This window comes from Passer domesticus, chromosome 27, assembly GCF_036417665.1.
Source record: "Passer domesticus isolate bPasDom1 chromosome 27, bPasDom1.hap1, whole genome shotgun sequence".
NCBI classification, from domain to species: domain Eukaryota; kingdom Metazoa; phylum Chordata; class Aves; order Passeriformes; family Passeridae; genus Passer; species Passer domesticus.
Window position 1 is genome coordinate 371730 of NC_087500.1, and position 18011 is coordinate 389740.

General features: G+C 49.7%; 1 protein-coding gene across 1 annotated transcript; it reads left to right on the forward strand.

Annotated features, from left to right (window-relative positions):
* Positions 1-2483: 2483 nt before the first annotated feature.
* RPRML (reprimo like) lies at positions 2484-2819 on the forward strand. The gene has a single exon (XM_064399603.1). It carries the CDS (start codon positions 2484-2486, stop codon positions 2817-2819), a length of 336 nt encoding a protein of 111 aa, XP_064255673.1.
* Positions 2820-18011: the final 15192 nt, after the last annotated feature.

Genomic DNA, 18011 nt, shown 5'->3' on the forward strand with positions numbered 1-18011 from the left:
ATGGCATCCTGTTTGGCTCTGCACACCCCCAGACCCAACCTGCCATCCATCTCCCAGGCCCTCTTCACCAGGGACTCATCCTGCCCAGCTCCTGGCTACCCAAACTGACAAGTGCTGCTGCTCCCAAAGGACATGTTGCTCTGTGTGTCCTGGAATCCCCTGCCCAGTGTGGGCTGTGATACTTTCAGCATGGTGCAAAAACGCTAAAGAAAAATGAAAAAGTCACAAAATGAAGTATTTGACCTGCCTTCACCTTCCTGGGCTGGTCCTGTCTGAGAACAAGGATGGAGTGAACTCAATCCAAGATTTTTGGATGGAATTTCCCTGCAAAAGGTGCTGCTCATCCTAAAAACATTGCTGGGATGTGAATGTCCCATCCCTGGAAGTGTTCAAGGACAGTTTGGACAGGTCTAACAGAAGATATCCTTGCCCATGACAGGGTGTTAGAATGACACAAGGTTCTTTCCAACCAAAACCATTCCAAGATTCCACAATGTTACATCCAGGAACTGCACAATAGGCAGTGGGATGCTCCAGATTTTGGGGTCCCTGATGGGATGAAGGCAGAATCCAGGGGAGTGTTTGGGAGCCCTGGCTGACCCATCACCACAGGCTGTGACCCAGGAGCAATGGGTGCAGCCCAAATCCATGCTGGGGTGTGCTGGGAGAGGAGATGCTGGAGCTGGAGCCACCAGAGGGAGCAGAAACTCCTTCAGTCTGAGAGCATGCAGGGAGAGGATCCCCAGTGCCAGGCTGGGGCACTGGGGATGCTCTGATTTCCCGTGGGATTGTCCCAGATTAAACACAAGCAGATGCTCTTTGGATCAGGGTTTTCCCCTCCTTCCTGAATAACTTCTGCTGCATCTGCCCTAGCAGAGTGGGGAGCAGCCCAGAGAGAAATGCTAAATCCAGAACAAGGATGAAAAAGCAAGAAGTAAACACTGAACTTAACAGGTCTGAGCCCCTAAAGTCACAGCAGCAGACCAGAGGATCCCAGCTGCCCAAAAGGAAGATCACTTGACACTGTCCCTGCCAAGCTGCCTGCCACCCTCAGCCAGCCACACATTCCTAACTTGAGATACAACTCATCAATCCTCATTTTTGTTTGATTAAAATCCCCTCAAAGGCTGGGCAAAGGAAACAAGCCAGTATGTACATGGATAAACCAGGGCAAAGTCCTCACACTGTACTTTGGGGGTGATCTGCTACTCTGGGCCATCCAGACAGATTTCCAGGCAAATGCCAATCGGCAAAGCCAGAAACCTTGGACATGACAGTTCTGTGGGCACAGCCCTGGGATGAGCAGGAGTAGGAATAAGCCTGACAAGCTGGACACCCTGACTCGTGGTGTCACTTTGGAAGCTTATGCAGACACAGAGAAGGGAGTGATGGTGAAACTTCCCCTGGAATTGCCTTGGTGGGGCTAAGGGTCCTGTGATGCTCTGGCCCTGGATGCTGCAGTGATGCTGCTGTGGGACCCAAAGCTGGGGACAGAGCAGAGATCAGGGTGCAGTGCCTCCCTTTGGAGGAGCTAAAGTGAGAAGGGGAGGAGAGGGAGACCATGTGCCTGGAGGAAGAAGCCCCCAGCCAGAGGAACAGGATGCAGAGAGGGGCTGTATCCAGCTCTTCTCTGGAGGCACAGGACAGGCATCACCAGGCAGAGCTGGGGGTGGACTGGCTAGATAGGGCCACGCCGCTCAGAGAAGGAGTGGGTGGCACAGAGCAGCAAGAGGAGGTTGGTGACAGCAGTGCTGACCTGAGGCTTACAGGAGCCTTTGGGGGAACAGGGACCTGCCAGCAATCTGGTATGAACACTCACCATGCAGGATGCTTTTGGGAGCAGGTGGGAGGGCTGGAGGGAGGGATGAGCCAGGTGCCACTCTGCAGGGCTTTAGGGGTCAGCCCCCGCCTGGGGCAGAGATGGGGTGTGCAGCATGGGGAAGGAGTGGGCAGCAGGGCGAACATGGAGGGGGAGGAAGGCGGGCCTGGGGGGAGGCTGGAAGGGGGTGGAGTTGCTGTTTTTTCTTTGAGCACGGTGAAGACTTTAGCTTGTAACTTGCATTTGTGGAGCTCCCAGCTGGCAGACACCAGCTCTCCTTTCAGCAGGAGAAACCCTGGGATCTGGCAGCACTGCTTCGCTGTTTTGGGGGCAGGTTGTGAGGGCAGGGGGCATGGGGGGGTCCCTGGCTGCCATCCTCTCCCCCAAATCCCTTTTTCCTTTTCTCTCTCTCTCCTTTTGCTTGTCTGGGGGCTCGTGCTAATGCTCTGCCAGGAGAGATCTGGGATCCAGACATCTGTCGGCTGCATGGACTGGCTTCCCACCTGCTCACAGCCTTGAAGAAGTTCCCACTCCATCCCGGGCACTGAGAGAGGAAAGGCAGGAGGTTGTTTGGAGCTGCCGAGCTGTGGCCTGTGACAGGTGGACAGGGGGACAGCAAGCTTCCCTTTTACCTTTCCTGAAGATTTGGGGTCACACATAGACCATGAATGGATCCTTTTTCAACCAGACTCTCCTGGAGCAGGCAGCTGACCCCAACAGGACTCAGGGTTTGGGGATGCTCATGGCCTGCTGCAATGGGACCAGCACGGTGCTGGCAACTGATGGCGGCTCCTTGGTCCTGGCACCCGATGAGAGGAGCCTTTTCATCACAAGGGTGGTGCAGATTGCTGTCCTCTGTGTCCTCTCCTTGACTGTGATGTTTGGCATCTTCTTTTTGGGCTGCAACCTGCTCATCAAGTCGGAGAGCATGATTAACTTTCTGGTGAAAGACCGAAGACCTTCCAAGGACGTGGGCGCTGCAATCATGGGACTGTACTGACGCCACCGGGCTCTTGTAGGCAAGTGAACTGTATGGACCTGGTGTTGAGATGCACATTCCCATGTGTTTGGGGCAACTGGGGGGAGTGAGAAGGGGAGGAGGGGCCTTTTAGTCTGTCTGTGTCCATGGGAAAGCAAATCTGTTCTTCCCAGTCAACAAAATGTGGTGGCGAATGGGAAAACCACCCCAGAGCTGTGTGAAGCACAATAAATGACCAGCATTGTGTTGCACGCAGAAATGGCTTAAGTTTTGCATGAAACTTGCAGAAACAGTGATAGTGTGGAGATCTGGACTCCTTACTGCTGTTACCTTGGATACCGCTACCTGGGATTCAGGGCTAAAAAAATAAAAGGCAAATAAGTCGTTACAAAAAGAAAACAAAAGAACAAACTAATGGGACAGCAAAATACAGGACACAGACCTCATCTTTGAGAGGGGCAGGGGAAGGGAAACGCTGTGTGGGTCATAAAACAAAGTCTGCATGCTAAAAAATGTCAGTGTCTTGTGTTTTGGACCTCAAGCATGCATCTTCTGGTAGTTTTGTAACAGGGAAAGCATGTTGTTCCTTATTTTCATGACCTAACCTGTTAAATAAACTGGTACTTTCTTCTTTTACACTCTGGTGGAGGAAGAAAAGAACACGGATAAATATAAACCCCTTTCCACCCTTAAAACAAAAGCATGCTTGTTTTTGTACACACCAGCCTCTTTTTCCAAGTGCTACATTGTTACAGTCTTTGAGGTTTTGTAATTTTTGAAAACTGGTGAACATTCAGGAAAAAAACCAACCTGTTTCAAAAGAATTTTGTGCTGTCTTTATTATTTCTGTGTGTGTGTGTAGTTCAGGAATTTCAATCCTAGTTCCAGGTATAATAATTTCACCTGGAAATGAAGTGTAATTAGAGGTATTTCTTTAAGCAGAAACCACTATAATTTTTTTGCAGGCAAGTATCACTTTCCACTAGCAAATGAATTAATCAGGAACTGTGTATTGCAGACTCGTGTTGAATACCTGCACAGTGCTGAAACAGAGACTCATAAAAACGCTCTGAGTGCCTCCTGCAAAGCAAGATTTCAGCCTTTGAGTTAAAACCTCTAGCTGATGACCTGTCAAAGTTGAATTGTGTGAGAGGAGAAAGACTCCTGACCTTTGTTCTGTGATGGAATTACAGCTCTGGCTGTGGGTGTGAGGTAGAAATAATTTGTGTTTTGTTGCACCAACAATATTCCTGCTGGGTTCACTTCTGTAGTGGGAAAGCAATCCTGGAGGAGCTGATGAGCTGAGCCACTTGGATGTAAATGTAGAGGAACAGATCTCTGCCTTTTCCAGAGGGAAAAACATGATTAGAGAATGTTTTGTAATTAATCATAATTTGCTGAGTACCTTCTCAAGGTCCCCACAGAGCAGGACCAGTGTAGTGCTGTCTCTGATTGCTCCCACTGACCTGTTGCATGTATCAGCCTTAGGAGCACAGTGGCAGCGTGGCAGCAGGGGCAGAATTTGCAATTCAAAACTCTTGAATGTCCTGTTGATGCCAGTGCAACAGCTGAATAGGCAGCTCTGGTTTTTATGAGAAGTTGGAGGTCTGCAGACCTAAGCCACCTTCTCAGTGCAGAGGGTCTGCTGCCCTGCTGCCCCATGTAAAGTGGCCTCACACAGCAGCCTGGAAGGGGATTTTGGTCCGTGCTGCTGCAAGGGCTGTTGTGGCCATTGATCTCCTGGAACAGACTGCTTGGAGTGGTGCCTTGGATGCAAACTGGCACAGGGTGCCCAGAGCAGCGGGGACTGCCCCTGGATCCCTGGCAGTGTCCAAGGCCAGGCTGGACGGGGCTTGGAGCAGCCTGGGACAGTGGAAGGTGTCCCTGCCCACAGCAGGGGTTGGAACTGGATGAGCTTTAAAATCCCTCCCAACCTAAACCATTCTGGGATTCCATGCTTCCATGGTCTCTTTTCTAGAGTGCAGACCACTCCCACTGCGGGAGCACAGTCTGGTCAGACATGAGGGTAAGACATGGAAAACCCCAAAGCATGCAATGACCCAGCTCTGCAAATACTTGGGCTGTACTCGTGTTTGTAACCTAAAGGTGTATCTACATCTCCAGGCTGCTGTGCTGTCACAAGATAACCCAGATGCACTCACCAAACTCCCATCCCATCCTGCTTTCAGCTGGAATTTTGGTCCCTCTTGCAGTCCATCCACCACCTGGGGGTCCTCAGAGGAAGCAGCTGGTGGCACCATCCACCTTTGCCATACAGCACGTGTCCTCATATGCGTCTGCCTTCCTTGTGCAGGGTTAAGACACTTAAAACACTTGCACATGTCCTTATCCAATTAGATTCCCAATAAAAATCTGATTACCCCACTGAGGAGGAATTATTTGTGGAAAAGAAGACTGGCATCATGAAGGAACACCTTGGATGAGAGATTATGGGTCTAAAGACAATCTTGAGGTGAAGTCATGGTTGCATAAGGGAAGGTACTGAGGGTACCACAATGCTCCCCAGATCTCAGGGGAAGAGCTGTGATCTCAGATTCTGAAAACCCAGCTATCCTGCCCCAGAGACATGAGTTCTGCAGCTGGAGGATGAAGTTGCTACTGAAGGGCTCTTTCTGCTGCCTCTCCCCACCAGCTGTAGTTTTTCATCTAACACCTACTCATTTAGCATAAGCTCACAAGTGCCTACCAGCTCCCAAGAAAATTCAAACAGTTTTTTTGGAACTGTTATTTATATTTTAATTTTTTTTTTGTAATTGTTACTTGTAGCACAGTAACTTCCAGGGTGCCACTGGGGTGCCAGTAGCTGTTCAAGCATGACTGAGAGATGCTGCTGGAGGGACAGGGAGGGAAGGGATGTGCTTAGATGGATCATCACATCAGTGACAGACTGAGGACCAGCCATCAAGTCTAATCTAAGATCTCCTCCTAGCAGTGGAACACAAGCTCGTGGGACTGGTTACACTGGTCTGAGTCACTGGTCCATCTAATCTGCATCCCTTCTCTGAAAATGTCCACGACTTCAGGCAGTACATGGTCTCAGAGGTCCTTCCCAACCTTAATGGTTCTTTGACTCTGTGACTCCGTGGTCAGTCAAGTTGTCCTGCCCACCAAGAGCAACCTGCCCTGGATCTTCACCATCCTCCTCCAGGCACAGCTGCCTGTCTCTGGGCTGGTCCCCCCTTGCTGTGATTCTGTTCCAGCTGAAATTTTTTCTTTCTAGACAGGCAGCAGGGAGACAGCGGAGAAATGTAAGTGATAGCATTTTCCCCTGCTGAACTGCCAGCAAAGGGAAATCCTCTGCTTATGGAATCACTGTCTGTACAATTGCAGAAATAGAGGTGGCTTGACTCACCTGGAAAAGACTGGTCATACAGATGTCCCTGTGGTGGGGAAAACACCAAAGTCCCAGATGGCACCCACCTCTTTCCCCTGCCTCGGCAGTCTGGACTGAGGGAATGGAAGAGTTAAACATGATGAGACAGACAGACAGATTGTGGTGGGAAGAAGGATCCCAACCTGAGCCTGGCATCAGATGCACCAGAGCACCTGCACCAAGCATACAGAGTATTTAATAATTCCTGAGAATCGCCATGGTAATAAAGCACAGAGTTAGGTTGTTATGGTAACAGTTTGGGTGGTTTTTAGGCAGGGAGGCATTACTCAGGTTGTAACCTCAATCCAGACTGAACACATTTCTGAGAGCCCAGAAAATAAAAAAGAAGTAAAATGAAATAAATTAGATAAGTAGCAGTTTCCTGTCTCTTTTCTGGCAGTGCTGGGTTTGTTCTGTAGATAGGTGGAGGGAACCACGTTGCTCCAGACACATGTTGCCCTGCAAAGCCTGAGGAATAGCTGGAGTGGATCTCTGCAGGTTTAAACTGGGTGCTAGATGGGGTGAGGGGCTGAACCCCTCCCATGGTCTGGGGTGATGGCCTGCCACCACCTTGGCTCCTTGCCACACCTCCAGCCTAGGTCCAGGTGTGTCCCTGGCTGGCTAAAGGGAAGGACACTCTTGTCTTTGCAGGTGTGCACACACAAGGGAGCAGTGATGGACAATCCCTGATCCTAGCTGGGCCCACAGCAGGGTGCTGTGGTCCCAGGTAACAGCCTGCCCACGTCCTAAGTGATGGATGTCCCAAAGCTGGGCTCCAAGACAAGACAGGCATTTGGAGGCTGGAAAGGGGTAACAGACCACTTTTCTAAATCCCCATGACAGACCTAAGAAGAGAACATATTTCCTGGGCTCTGGCAAGGTCTCCAGGCTGCTGTGCTCTCCAAAGGGGCATCTGTCAAGCAAGATGGAAATTTCCTGTGTCTCTCTCCTAGCTGTGGGCAAAAAGGCACTCCCACCTTCCCTCCCAAGCCAACAAGTGGCTCCAGCCACCAGCAAGTGTATGAGGTCTGTCCAGCTGGTGCTTATATAGAATTTTAATTCAGTCCTGGTTAATGCAGCAGCTTTGAGACCCTGTTTTCTCTGGAGAAAGCTGAGGAAGTGCATGTTGAGTTCACTTATAACAGAGACATGGCTTGAAATCTGCAGTGCCGTTACTCAGGAACATCGCTCCATAAATCCACTACCCTCAGCATGGGTCTCTTGTATCGACTGTGCAAGAGCCATTAGCCTCCAGATAAAGCCTCTGTAGTCCATTAGCTCTGTCAGAGAGGGACAAGTTGATGCCATCAGAGACTGAAGGGAGACTGAGGCCAAACAATGACAGAGTTCAGAGCCAGCTTTGCCTTATTGGAGACTTTGCCTGCCAGTTTCTCTGTTTGAAAGGGAAATGTTTCCCTCTTTCAGTGTCTTCCAGCTGCTTTGCTGCTGAGGCTGCTGAAGCCATTTTGGCATGGAATTCCTCAGACTCCCTGCCCCACCCTGGCCCCATCCTTGAGCCTGACTGGAGCTGCCAGCCTGGCACTGGGCTTGCTCTCTACTCAGGTTTGCAGAGCACCTGGTACCCACCAAAAACCTGGGGCAAAGAAAGCTGCTTACTTCCAAATGAATGTGATTTTGCCAAACCAGAGAAGTTTTGGGATTGTGTGAGCATTTAAAGCCATCCTTGGAATACAATGGATCTTATAAGTCCATCTGTGCCAGAGAGATGAAGAACACCAGGAACATTTCTGGGCATGGGAACTTGACTGATGATACTGTTAATGTGTGAGAATGGTCCTGGTGTGGTTCAGACCTGTGCCAACAACCCAACCTGACTCAGGGACATTGCTCTGGGCTTTGCTGCCTGTGCACAGGGAGTGTCTCATTAGATTTTGCAAGTATAGATGCCTTTAAAGTAGTTATTTGGCTTCCTCAATCCAACTTAGTGTTCTTAAGTATGAATGAGGGATTGAAAACCTCATTTAATTTTAGTCCAGAGAATATGTCTTTGTAAAACAGTGAACACAGGGAAGAACTAAACCTCAACAGCCTTAAAAACTGTTTTCTGTTGGAAACACCTTTGGCTTCACACTAGTTCTGCCATTAAGACAACTTAGCCAAGCATTTCCCCATCAATCTGGCAAAATTTGTGCTCCTCTGATTTTAGAGACAGACAATTTCTTGGACTTGTTTGTTCCATGAGCACAGGGTTATGGAAACTTCAGTTAAGAGAAAATCAGAACATTGCCAGCAAAGAGTATGGTTTGGCACATCCCTGAAACTGTCACTGTCAATGTGCAGGGAAGTGGTGGAGGCACTGGCAACACTCAGAGACATAAACATGTATCTAAAGTGACTGTCTCTGATCTGAAAGATGCTGTTCATCTACATGTATTTCAGGTTGTACATGAAACACAAGTCTTGCTTCAGAGAGGCCTTTGCAGCTCTCTTCCCTGCCAGAAGCTCATTGGTGGGGATGACACTTTCATAGCAATAATTTAAGGCAGATTAATCAACAACAAAGTAAAAATGTCTTTCTGAGAGATAGGTCTGCATGGCAATCTTGGCTGTAGGTCACAGGTGCCTTCAAGGTGAAGGCAGCAGTTTTGTCACTCTTTGTCAGACCATGGCATTAAGCTGGGAATGTGCACAGTAAAGTGTTCTCTGCTGGGCTGCAGTTAGGGACCAGCATTTAAATCAAATTGATACCCTTTTTCGAATTAATAAGACCTGCCTGAACATGTCATCTCAGAGGAATGGGGCTCTCCTGCCCCAGTGACAGCCTTTGAAGACACCACCTCTGCAGCTGAATTTACTCTCCTAGCAGGGAGCTGTGAGACCAGTGGACTCAGAACCAGAATCCACAGCTGGATCTGCTTTTTCTTTCCATGTGGGCTCAATGGCTGTTTATGAATTTCAGCAGCACCAGCTGTGACAGCTGACATGTGTCATTACTTCTGGTTTTTGGAGTGACTCTAGAAGGAAAGGAGACAAGATCAGCCTTCCTGTGATGCTCCACTTCTGAAAAGATCAATACTGTGAGGACAATGAGTTACCACTTCCATCTAACTGCATGTGGGACACTGAAAATGATGGGCAAGACAATAAGCAAGAAAAGGAGAAGAAAAATAAACAAGGAGAAACATCTACCCCTGTGGCATCAGGCAACTGGAGTGGTCTTTCTGGAAAACGAGCTGGAATTGCAGAGTCAGACAACTCTGGTTCTCCATGAAAGAGCAACAGTTTTGTTGCCTTGGTGTGTGTTGATTTTGGAAGCCAGTACACATGCGTGTGAGGGTGGACTCAGGTGCTTGTGCATCTTCCAGGAAAACAAGGTGTGCATGAAGTAAGCCCAGGGCACTGTTCCTTTTCCATGGCAGCTGCCTGACTGGTGCTGGATGTTGACTCTCTGCTCTGGCATGGCTCAAGCTGTCACATATGCAGAGTTAAATCCAGAGTCATCCTTTCTGGAAAGCCCCACAAGCATTCCCATCTTACAGGTTTCCAGGCAGCTGTGAGTGCTCCCCTCCTGCTTGCATCCCCAAATGCAGGTTTAATAGGACAAGACAGATGAAGAGCCAGTCAAAATGTAATTAGACTTTAATAAGCTAAGTTCTTTCTCTCAGATAATTGAAAATCAGACTAATTGGTCGCAATGAATTCCCAGAGCAGCCATTCATGCAGCTTGGTGTGTGCTCTGCCAGCTGCTATGAGGACCAGCTTGGAAGCAGAGCGCTGCTCCCCACTGCTCTGCCATGCTCTGCAGGGCCCAGCTCCTCAGCTCCAGAGAGATGTTAAAGGCCTCAAACCCCTCAGGCTGAAGCCAGGGAGGTTATTGACTCATGGCCACAGCAAGGCTCATCCTGCCTCATCCTGCATTTCACAAACCAGGGAGCACATGGTCCACTAAGTCTCACACCCCCGGCAGGACATGCTAACACTCCCGTGTGACAGGACATACCCGTGGACATCTGCAACAAGCCAGAGGGTCACAGCTGGAAAAAACAAGGGATTTCATTTCCTCTTGCCCCCATCATGACCACAGTGTGCAGGCAGCTGACTGATCTCAAAGTCTGGCTGTGAGCAGTCAGTGCTGAACCAGCTGCTCATCTCTACTCCTTCCTGTGCTGCTCCCTCTGCTCAGCTGGGGGGTGTTCCAGGAGCTCTGGGTTCAAGGTCAGACCTGACCTGGACTGAAGGAAACTGCTAGGCTGCATGTTGGAGGTGGCCGTGACACTTCTAGATCAGCCTTGGCAATGATTTCTGGTAGCAACCCACAGATTTAGTATAGAATCACAGAATTGATTGTTCAGGCTGGAGAGAGCTCCAAGATCACCAAGTCCAACCATCTACCAGCACCACCATTATGTTCATCAATAAACCATGTCCTCAAGTACCTCATACACATGTTTTCTGGACACTTTCAGGCACAGTGACTCCACCACTGCCTTGGGTAACCTGTTCCAGTGCTTGGCAACTGTTTCCATGGAGAAATTTTCCCTAGTCTCCAATATTTTCCCTAATTTTCCTTGATCCCTGCCACAACCTGAGCCTTCTGGCTCTGCTGGAGCTCCCTTTCACATGAATGAAACTAAACATCTCCACCACAAATGTTGATTAGAAAAAGTGAAGCACTTTCTGGCTGAGGAGCTTCAGGAAATAGGTTGCTTTGCCCAGGTGCACACAATTTTTCTAGCAAGTCCCTTTGAGACTCCACATCAGTTTCATGGAGCAAAGGCTTGGTCTCTGGTACAGATGGCAATTCCCAGTGGCCAGGAATGGTTCAGGGAGGTTGCAAAGGTAGGAAAAACATCATGATGTCCTTTTCATTGCAGCGCTTGCAAGATCATGCCTAGAAAAATGCTGGACTTGCTCTGCATCCTTGGCTCAAGTTTCCCTTCTCCCTTCTCTCTTGGCAGTGTGCTGTATGCCAGGTGGCTGCATTTCATTACTTAGTTTATAAAGTTCCTGGGGAAACAAGGAATGAGGAGATGAAAAATCTGTACAGAAATGTGATGATCCCTGGGCTGGGCAAAGGTGCAGAAGGGGAGCACTGACTACATTTACATTCCTGTAGGTCATGGGGGTTTTTTCCACACCTCCTTCTGCCTGGGCTGCATCACTAGGGATATTTCTTTTGATTTGGGGTTAAAACAGTTTCTAGTTTTATGTGCTTCCCACATGACTGGGAAGGAAAAAGAAAGAAGGCAGCTCTGCTATGGCAGGGAGCCCTATATAATTCTGTTTGCAAGTCAAGACCTGACATCTGATTTTTTCCTTGGGTTGCAAAGCAATTTCAAAGCACTTCCCTCCACTGACCACAATTCACAGAGGTAGAGGTGGCTCTGCCCACTCATCCTCATGTGTTTGAGGTGCTGATTTCAGAGCACTTTGCTCTGGAGCTGACTTCTCCAGCATGGCTGGATGACCCACAACAAAAATCGTTTGTATCAAAAATAGTGTGGCAGCAGGACCAGGGCAGTGAGTGCTCCCCTGTGCTGGGCACTGCTGAGGTCATACCTCAAGTTCTGTGTTCAGTTCTGGGGCTCTCATGGTGAGAGGGACATTGAGGGGCTGGGAAGGGAAGACCTTGGAAGGGGCTGGAGCCCCAGGAGCAGCCGAGGGAGCTGGAGGGAGGGTGGGGAGGGCAGGTAGGGAGGTGGAGAAAAGGAGGCTCAGGCCTGGAGAAACTGAGGCTCAGGGGGAACCTTCTGGCTCTGCCAGAATTTTGTCTAATCAACAATTTGTCTAATCAACAATTCCATGATAGGAGGGTACTGCCAGGTGGGGGTCAGGTTCTGCTCCCAGGGAACAACAGAAAAAGAGGAAATGGCCTCAAAGGGAGGTTTAAGTAGGACATTAGGAAGAATTTCTTCATGGAAAAGGTGGTCAGGCCTTGGAAGGGGCTGCCCAGGGAGGTGGTAGAGTTCCCATCCCTGGAGGTGTCCCAGGAAGGCCTGGACGTGACACTCAGGGCTCTGGTCTGGGTAACAAGGTGGGGATTGGTTACAGGTTGGACTCAGTGACTTTGGAGGTCTCTTCCAACCTCATCATTCTGTGATTCTCTGAAACCCAGGCTCCTTCTCCTTGACTCAGCAAAGGCTGATGGGATGGAGAAGTTAGTAAGAATCTCATGTGCACAGGAATTTCCACAGGTACAGTGACTGTAAAAGGCTCAGGCTCTGCCTGCAGGTGCCTTATTTCAGGGTTTTGGGGTGACTAATGGCTCCAATTATTTTCTGCCAGGTATTTACTGGGTAACCCTTTAACAGACAGAAGGCGAAAAACACTTGGCACCAAGACACAAAGAAACCCAGCTGCCCACTGGATGTAGTGGGCCAAAGGCCCTTTTTATAGCTCCCTCCTCATATGAGGAGGTTGTGAGATGAAAGAATAGAAGAGCAGTGATGCCAAAGCTCAGCATCAGCACTGCCCTCCACACTGTGATGGGAATGCCCAGCTGAACCCCACAGTTATGGACATTTCTGGAGGAGGGGATGGTTTAGGACTGGGCTTTTATCTGCTAAAGGTCATGGCAAGAACAGCTTAGAGCATCCTCAGCTTCCTGCATACTTGCTGCCAACCTGGCAATCCCACACAAAGGGGAGCAATGCTGTGACCCAGATTAGAGAACCTGGAAAAAACCCAACATAGTAAACTAACACTAAACATAATTTCCATGTTGCTCAGGTTATTCCCTGGTTCACCAAGTAGCCCCCAGGCATCACTTCTGGCACAAGAAACAGGAACCTCTGGCTGCTTAGGAATTTGCCATGTGCACAGTTAATTTAAATGTCTCAGGCTTCCTGCCTGCTGTAGGGAAGAGGAGGGAAAGGCTATAACTTTGTAAAAGGTATTTCTCAAGCTCCCCAAGAAATAGCTTTAGAAGAGTTCTCCTTGAGATTGGATCTACTAAAACCCCAGGACCATTCCTGTGCCTGGCTTGCTGTACTTCACCCACAATTCATGGAGCTGATGACCATGGCAGGTTTGCAGAGCTCTGCCTTTGCTCCTAGTGAACCCCATTCCAGGGCTAATTCAGGCGCATTTCTGGGCTATTTCTCTGTTTTTCTGGGCTCATTTCAAACTCTCATCCTGTCTCTCATCTTGTCTTGCATTTCTCACACCTCTCCTCCCAGTGTAGGGATGTGCAAACATATTACACATCCTGGAGCAGATGAACCCCCTGTGGTCCCTTCCAACCTTGCAGTCTGTGATTTTGTGATTTTGTAATTCTGGTCTCCTTTGCGCAAACCATCAAACAGTCCTTGTGCAGAAGCCCCTTGAATTCTGGCAGCTTCTCCCTCACTCTTCTTTTCTGGGTGGGATGAGGTACTTTTGGGAAACACAGGCAGCATGGCACAAATCTGCCACCTTCAAGTCAAAAATGCCTTGCCCAAAGCACCTTCCATGAGACCTGTTGCTCCCTTACTCAAAGCTGTCTTCAGTGTAGCTCAGCTCACTGCTGAGATCACTGGATCTGGGAAATCTCACTCCCACTTTGAATTTGGATGACAATGCAGAGATGGTGGGAGGACGTGGCATTGGTTTTCCTGCTGATGGATTATTTTGGAGCTTGGGAAATAAACAGAAAGAGACAAAACATTAAATTCTCGTGATAAAACTTGGCTTGCTTTGCCATAGTTCAGCTGCCTCATGGTGTTGCCATTTCTCAGGCTTTCTCTCCCTTCTTTTAGTCCCCATTCATTGCACTGTGACAAGGAAATAACTTCTATTACAGAATTGGCCCTTGTCACTTAGTTCATGTCAAAATGCTCTTCTTCCCCCAACCTCATGGTTTTTTCCCATTTTCCTTCAAATTTGCTCCCTTTGTCCCTGGGACAATCATCCTGTGAATCGACAACTTCAAGGAGATGATTCCACTTAAAAATATCCCAGAGGAACTAATTCTAAGCCTTTTTTGTCAGAGATTGTTTTGTGTGGGTCTCCTGCAAGTTATTCCAAACTCAACAGAAAAAAATGACCTGTCTCGTTCCCTGAGGAATAATTTCAGCCGGGTAATAAATTGCCTGGGAAATGACTATGGAAGGTGCCAAAGGCCTCCAACAGAACAGCCTCCAGTTCTGTGCTATTAGTGCTCCTCCAGAAATGTGTCAAAACTCTGCCAGCCCCAGTCTGCTCCGGGGATGCTGCCTTGTGACCAGGAAAATGTGAAGGTGATGCAGAAAGAGTGCCCAGAGCAGGGCTGGAGGGAAACATCTCCCAAAGGCCAGGGAGCTCTGGCAGAGGTGCAGGGCTCACACAGGGAGCTCTTTGTGCTGTGCTGGGGTGAAAGTGGCTCTCAGCACCTCAAGCTGTGTCTGCAGAACCTGCCAGGCTCTGAGTGTGCCACAGTTCCTGGGGCAAAGACCCACTCAGCTGCATCATTGCCTGCATTGACTGTGGGATCAGCCAGCTGGAATCCCAGTCATCTCCTGGATGATCCTTCTGAACTGGGCATTGCTGAGGCAACCTGAATGCTGCAGTCAGTTCTGGGCACCTTGTGACAATACAGACATTGAGGGGCTGGAGTGTGTCTGGGGAAGGGAACTGAGCTGGGGAAGGGTCTGGAGCCACAGGAGCAGCTGAGGGAGCTGGAGGGGCTCAGCCTGGAGAAAACGAGGCTCAGAGGGTCCTTCTGGCTCTCCACAACTCCTTGACAAGGGGGTGCAGCCATGCGGGGATCAGGCTGTGCTCCCAGGGAACAAAGAATGGGACAAGTAGAAACAACTTCAAATGGTGCCAGGGACTTTTAGGTTGGATATTAGGGAAAATTTCTTCACCAAAATGGTTGTCCAGCCCTGTCACAAGCTGCCCAGGGCAGTGGTAGAATCCCTGTCCTTGAAGCGTTCACAAAATATGTGGATGTGGCACTTGGGAATACAGTTTAGGGATGGATCTGGCAGTGCTGGGTTAATGGTGGAACTCACTGGTTTTAGAGGATCTTTCCAACCTGAATGATTTTGTGAAGCATGACCCCACACTGGTGCAGATAGTGGGTAGTGGGTTTCCTTCTCCATCCCCTCTCCTGAGTCCATCAGTGAGGCAGATCAGGGAGCTGATCTGGCTGGATAATGAGGGGTTTTTTGTCCTCAGCTGTCTGGATCTGCTCCCTGCCCTGACTCACAGAGAGCATCCACTTGTTGCCAGTTCCATCACAGGGGAGGCAAGTGAGAGCATGGGATCCTCCTCTGGCAGTGCCCAGTATGTCCCTGCCCACAGCACCCAGACCATGGTCAAACCTTCAAACAAACCAACTTTTCACCACGATGGTCGGTGAGGCAGAGGAGGAGCAGCTGCAGGTGCTGGACATGGAACAGTAAAGATCTCAGAATCACAGAATTAGCTGAGTTGGAAGAGACCCACAAAGATCATGGAGTCAAACTCCTACTGGTGGCTACTGCAGCAGTGACTGAACCCCAGGGTGGCTTGGGGTGCATGGGGCACCTGCATCCTGTGTCGTGTCCCATTGATGAAGCCAGTGGTCCCAGTGCAACACCGAACAGCCCTGTGCTCTGTGGGATCTGCTCCTGCTGGATGATGCTGAACCAAAATAACTCCGTGTTTTTCCCAGCTGGTGCTGAGCTGGGATGCATTTGGGAAGGCGGCTGCAACACTGTGACAGATGGCCAAGAAAGCAAATGCTGGTTTTTTTGTCACCTCCATGTTTCCTCCTCTGCTGTCTCCTGCACTGGAGGCGGTGTTTGGAGATGGGTTGTGCTGCCAGCACACTCCAGAACTGAAGAGACAGCAGAAGGTGGAGCAAGGTGTTGACCACCTCACACACATTTCTCCCCCAGCTTTCTGATACTTTTGACCTTCATCAAAGCCTTCTCCTACAGACATTTATGCCAAAGGGGGCTTGGAAGTGGGCAGCTGCTTGAGTGGAATGTTTGCTTTTGCAGAGCTCCCTGTTTATGAGCCCTGTTCCAAATATCCTGCAGTGGTGCTGGTCCACGCAGGGCTTTTTGCCCCAAAGAGACAGATAAGCCAGGAAAGCTTGGTCTGGGGATTCTCCTGTCAGCTGATGAACAGTCCTGGCTCTTCTTCTGTGGGCTCAATGCCAGCTGCATGTAGAGAGGACCCTGAGCAAGTCAGAGTTTTGATAAAAGTCTTTCTGAAACAAGGATGGGTTGGACAGGGCCTAGAGCAACCTGGTCTAGTGGAAGGTGACCCTACCCATGGCAGGGGATTAGAACTGGATGGTTTTTCAGGTCCTTTCCTATGCAAACCATCCCATGATTCCATGAAACTCCTTGATGTGCTGCAGCCTCTCCCCCTTTGCACTCAGGATCTTTGGGCAAGAGACCTCTCTCCTCCCCTCCTAGGGCACAAACATCATGGCAGTGTTATGGAGGGTTGGACTAGTGAGTGATGGAGCCCTGGATCCCTGACATGCAGCGAAAATTCAGCAGGAAGACCACGCTCAGCAAGAGAAGGGAGCAAAGGGAAGCTGGGCACTGTGAACTGCTGTCCCTTGGGTTGTACCTCGGAGGAAGCAGAAGCAGCTTGCACAGAGACACAGGCATGAACCCACCAGCCCATGTGGGTGGCTGCTGCCCCATGCTTGGGCTCTGTTCCCTGGCAGGAGGAGACACTTCTGCCACCATCTCAACTGCCAGGATCCAGCTCCTTTCTCAGCCTGCCTGGTGCAGAAGAAGTGATGGACATTGCTGTTGACACAGCAGATAGAGATCTGCCCCCTGCTCTGCCATGTTGCGCTTGGCAATTCTCCCCTTCTCCCTCTGTTTTTCCAGTAGGAGACCTCACAGTCGTCTGCCTTAGCAGCAGGTAGACAGACAGGAAGGGCTGGACAGATACATGGCCTCGGAGGCTCTCCTGTCTATCCCTGCCTGTGATGAATGGAGCCTCCCTGAGTTCAGGGATCCCTGAATTCAGATCCCTGAATTCAAGGACATGGCATTGAGCAGCGGGGATCACTGGTGTTTGAGGCACTTTTCCTAAGTGTCTTGGTTTGAAAAGCCAGGTGTCTGCTAAGGAAGGCAGGAGCCTCCCTTGAAATGGAAAATGTAAACCCCCCTCCCTCCAAATTATTATAATTTTGAAATTAAAAGGCTCTCAGGCAAAGATATGGGAATAGGAATAACAGTTCTGTATTAGGAAAAAAAATGCAGTAATACAAAACAACCTTGACAGAGTCAGAACATGCCCTGACTCCCTGTGGGTCAGGGTGGTGGCACAGTCCCATCCCATGGGGGCTCAGCCCTCCTGCAGTGCCAGCTGTGCTTCTGCTGGAGCAGGGATCCTGCACAAGGCTGGAGTTTTCCTCTGCAGCTCCAGGGCTGCTGGAGATGGGCCTGCTCTCCCTCTGGGAATGCAGGGCAGAAGAAAGCTCCTCTGGGAATGCAGTGGCCAAAGGCTGCTGGGGTGTTCCAGGCTCAGATTGTATCCAGGTAGGAATGCTTGGCTCCTGCCCTGGGCGGAGCATCTCCCCATGGGATGATGGACTTTGCTCAGCCATGCAGGGACGTTCACTGGCCATGGACAGCAGAGATCTCCTGGAGGGAGGATTGGCTGTGGGAGAGATAAAGAAAACTGCCCTGCCTGGTTTTAACAGGTGGCCTAATTAACAGAAGACAACTGTCCCGCTTCTAACAGATGGCAATGGAATACACACCCCCAGCCACATCTTGCATTTCTAACCTAAGACACTAAGATAAGAGAAACTGAATTCTGAGAGGTTGGTGAAAAATCAGTGTCACACGAGGTGACAGAGTTAGGAACTGGTCTCATTTCCATTGTGAGCTGGGAGTCCCCGTGGGCTTAGGGAGTCCCAAAGGGCTCAGCACAGCAGCTGC

Excerpts from the sequence above, each read along its gene's own strand:
- RPRML (XM_064399603.1), top strand. The coding sequence starts at position 2,484 with ATGAATGGATCCTTTTTCAACCAGACTCTCCTGGAGCAGGCAGCTGAC.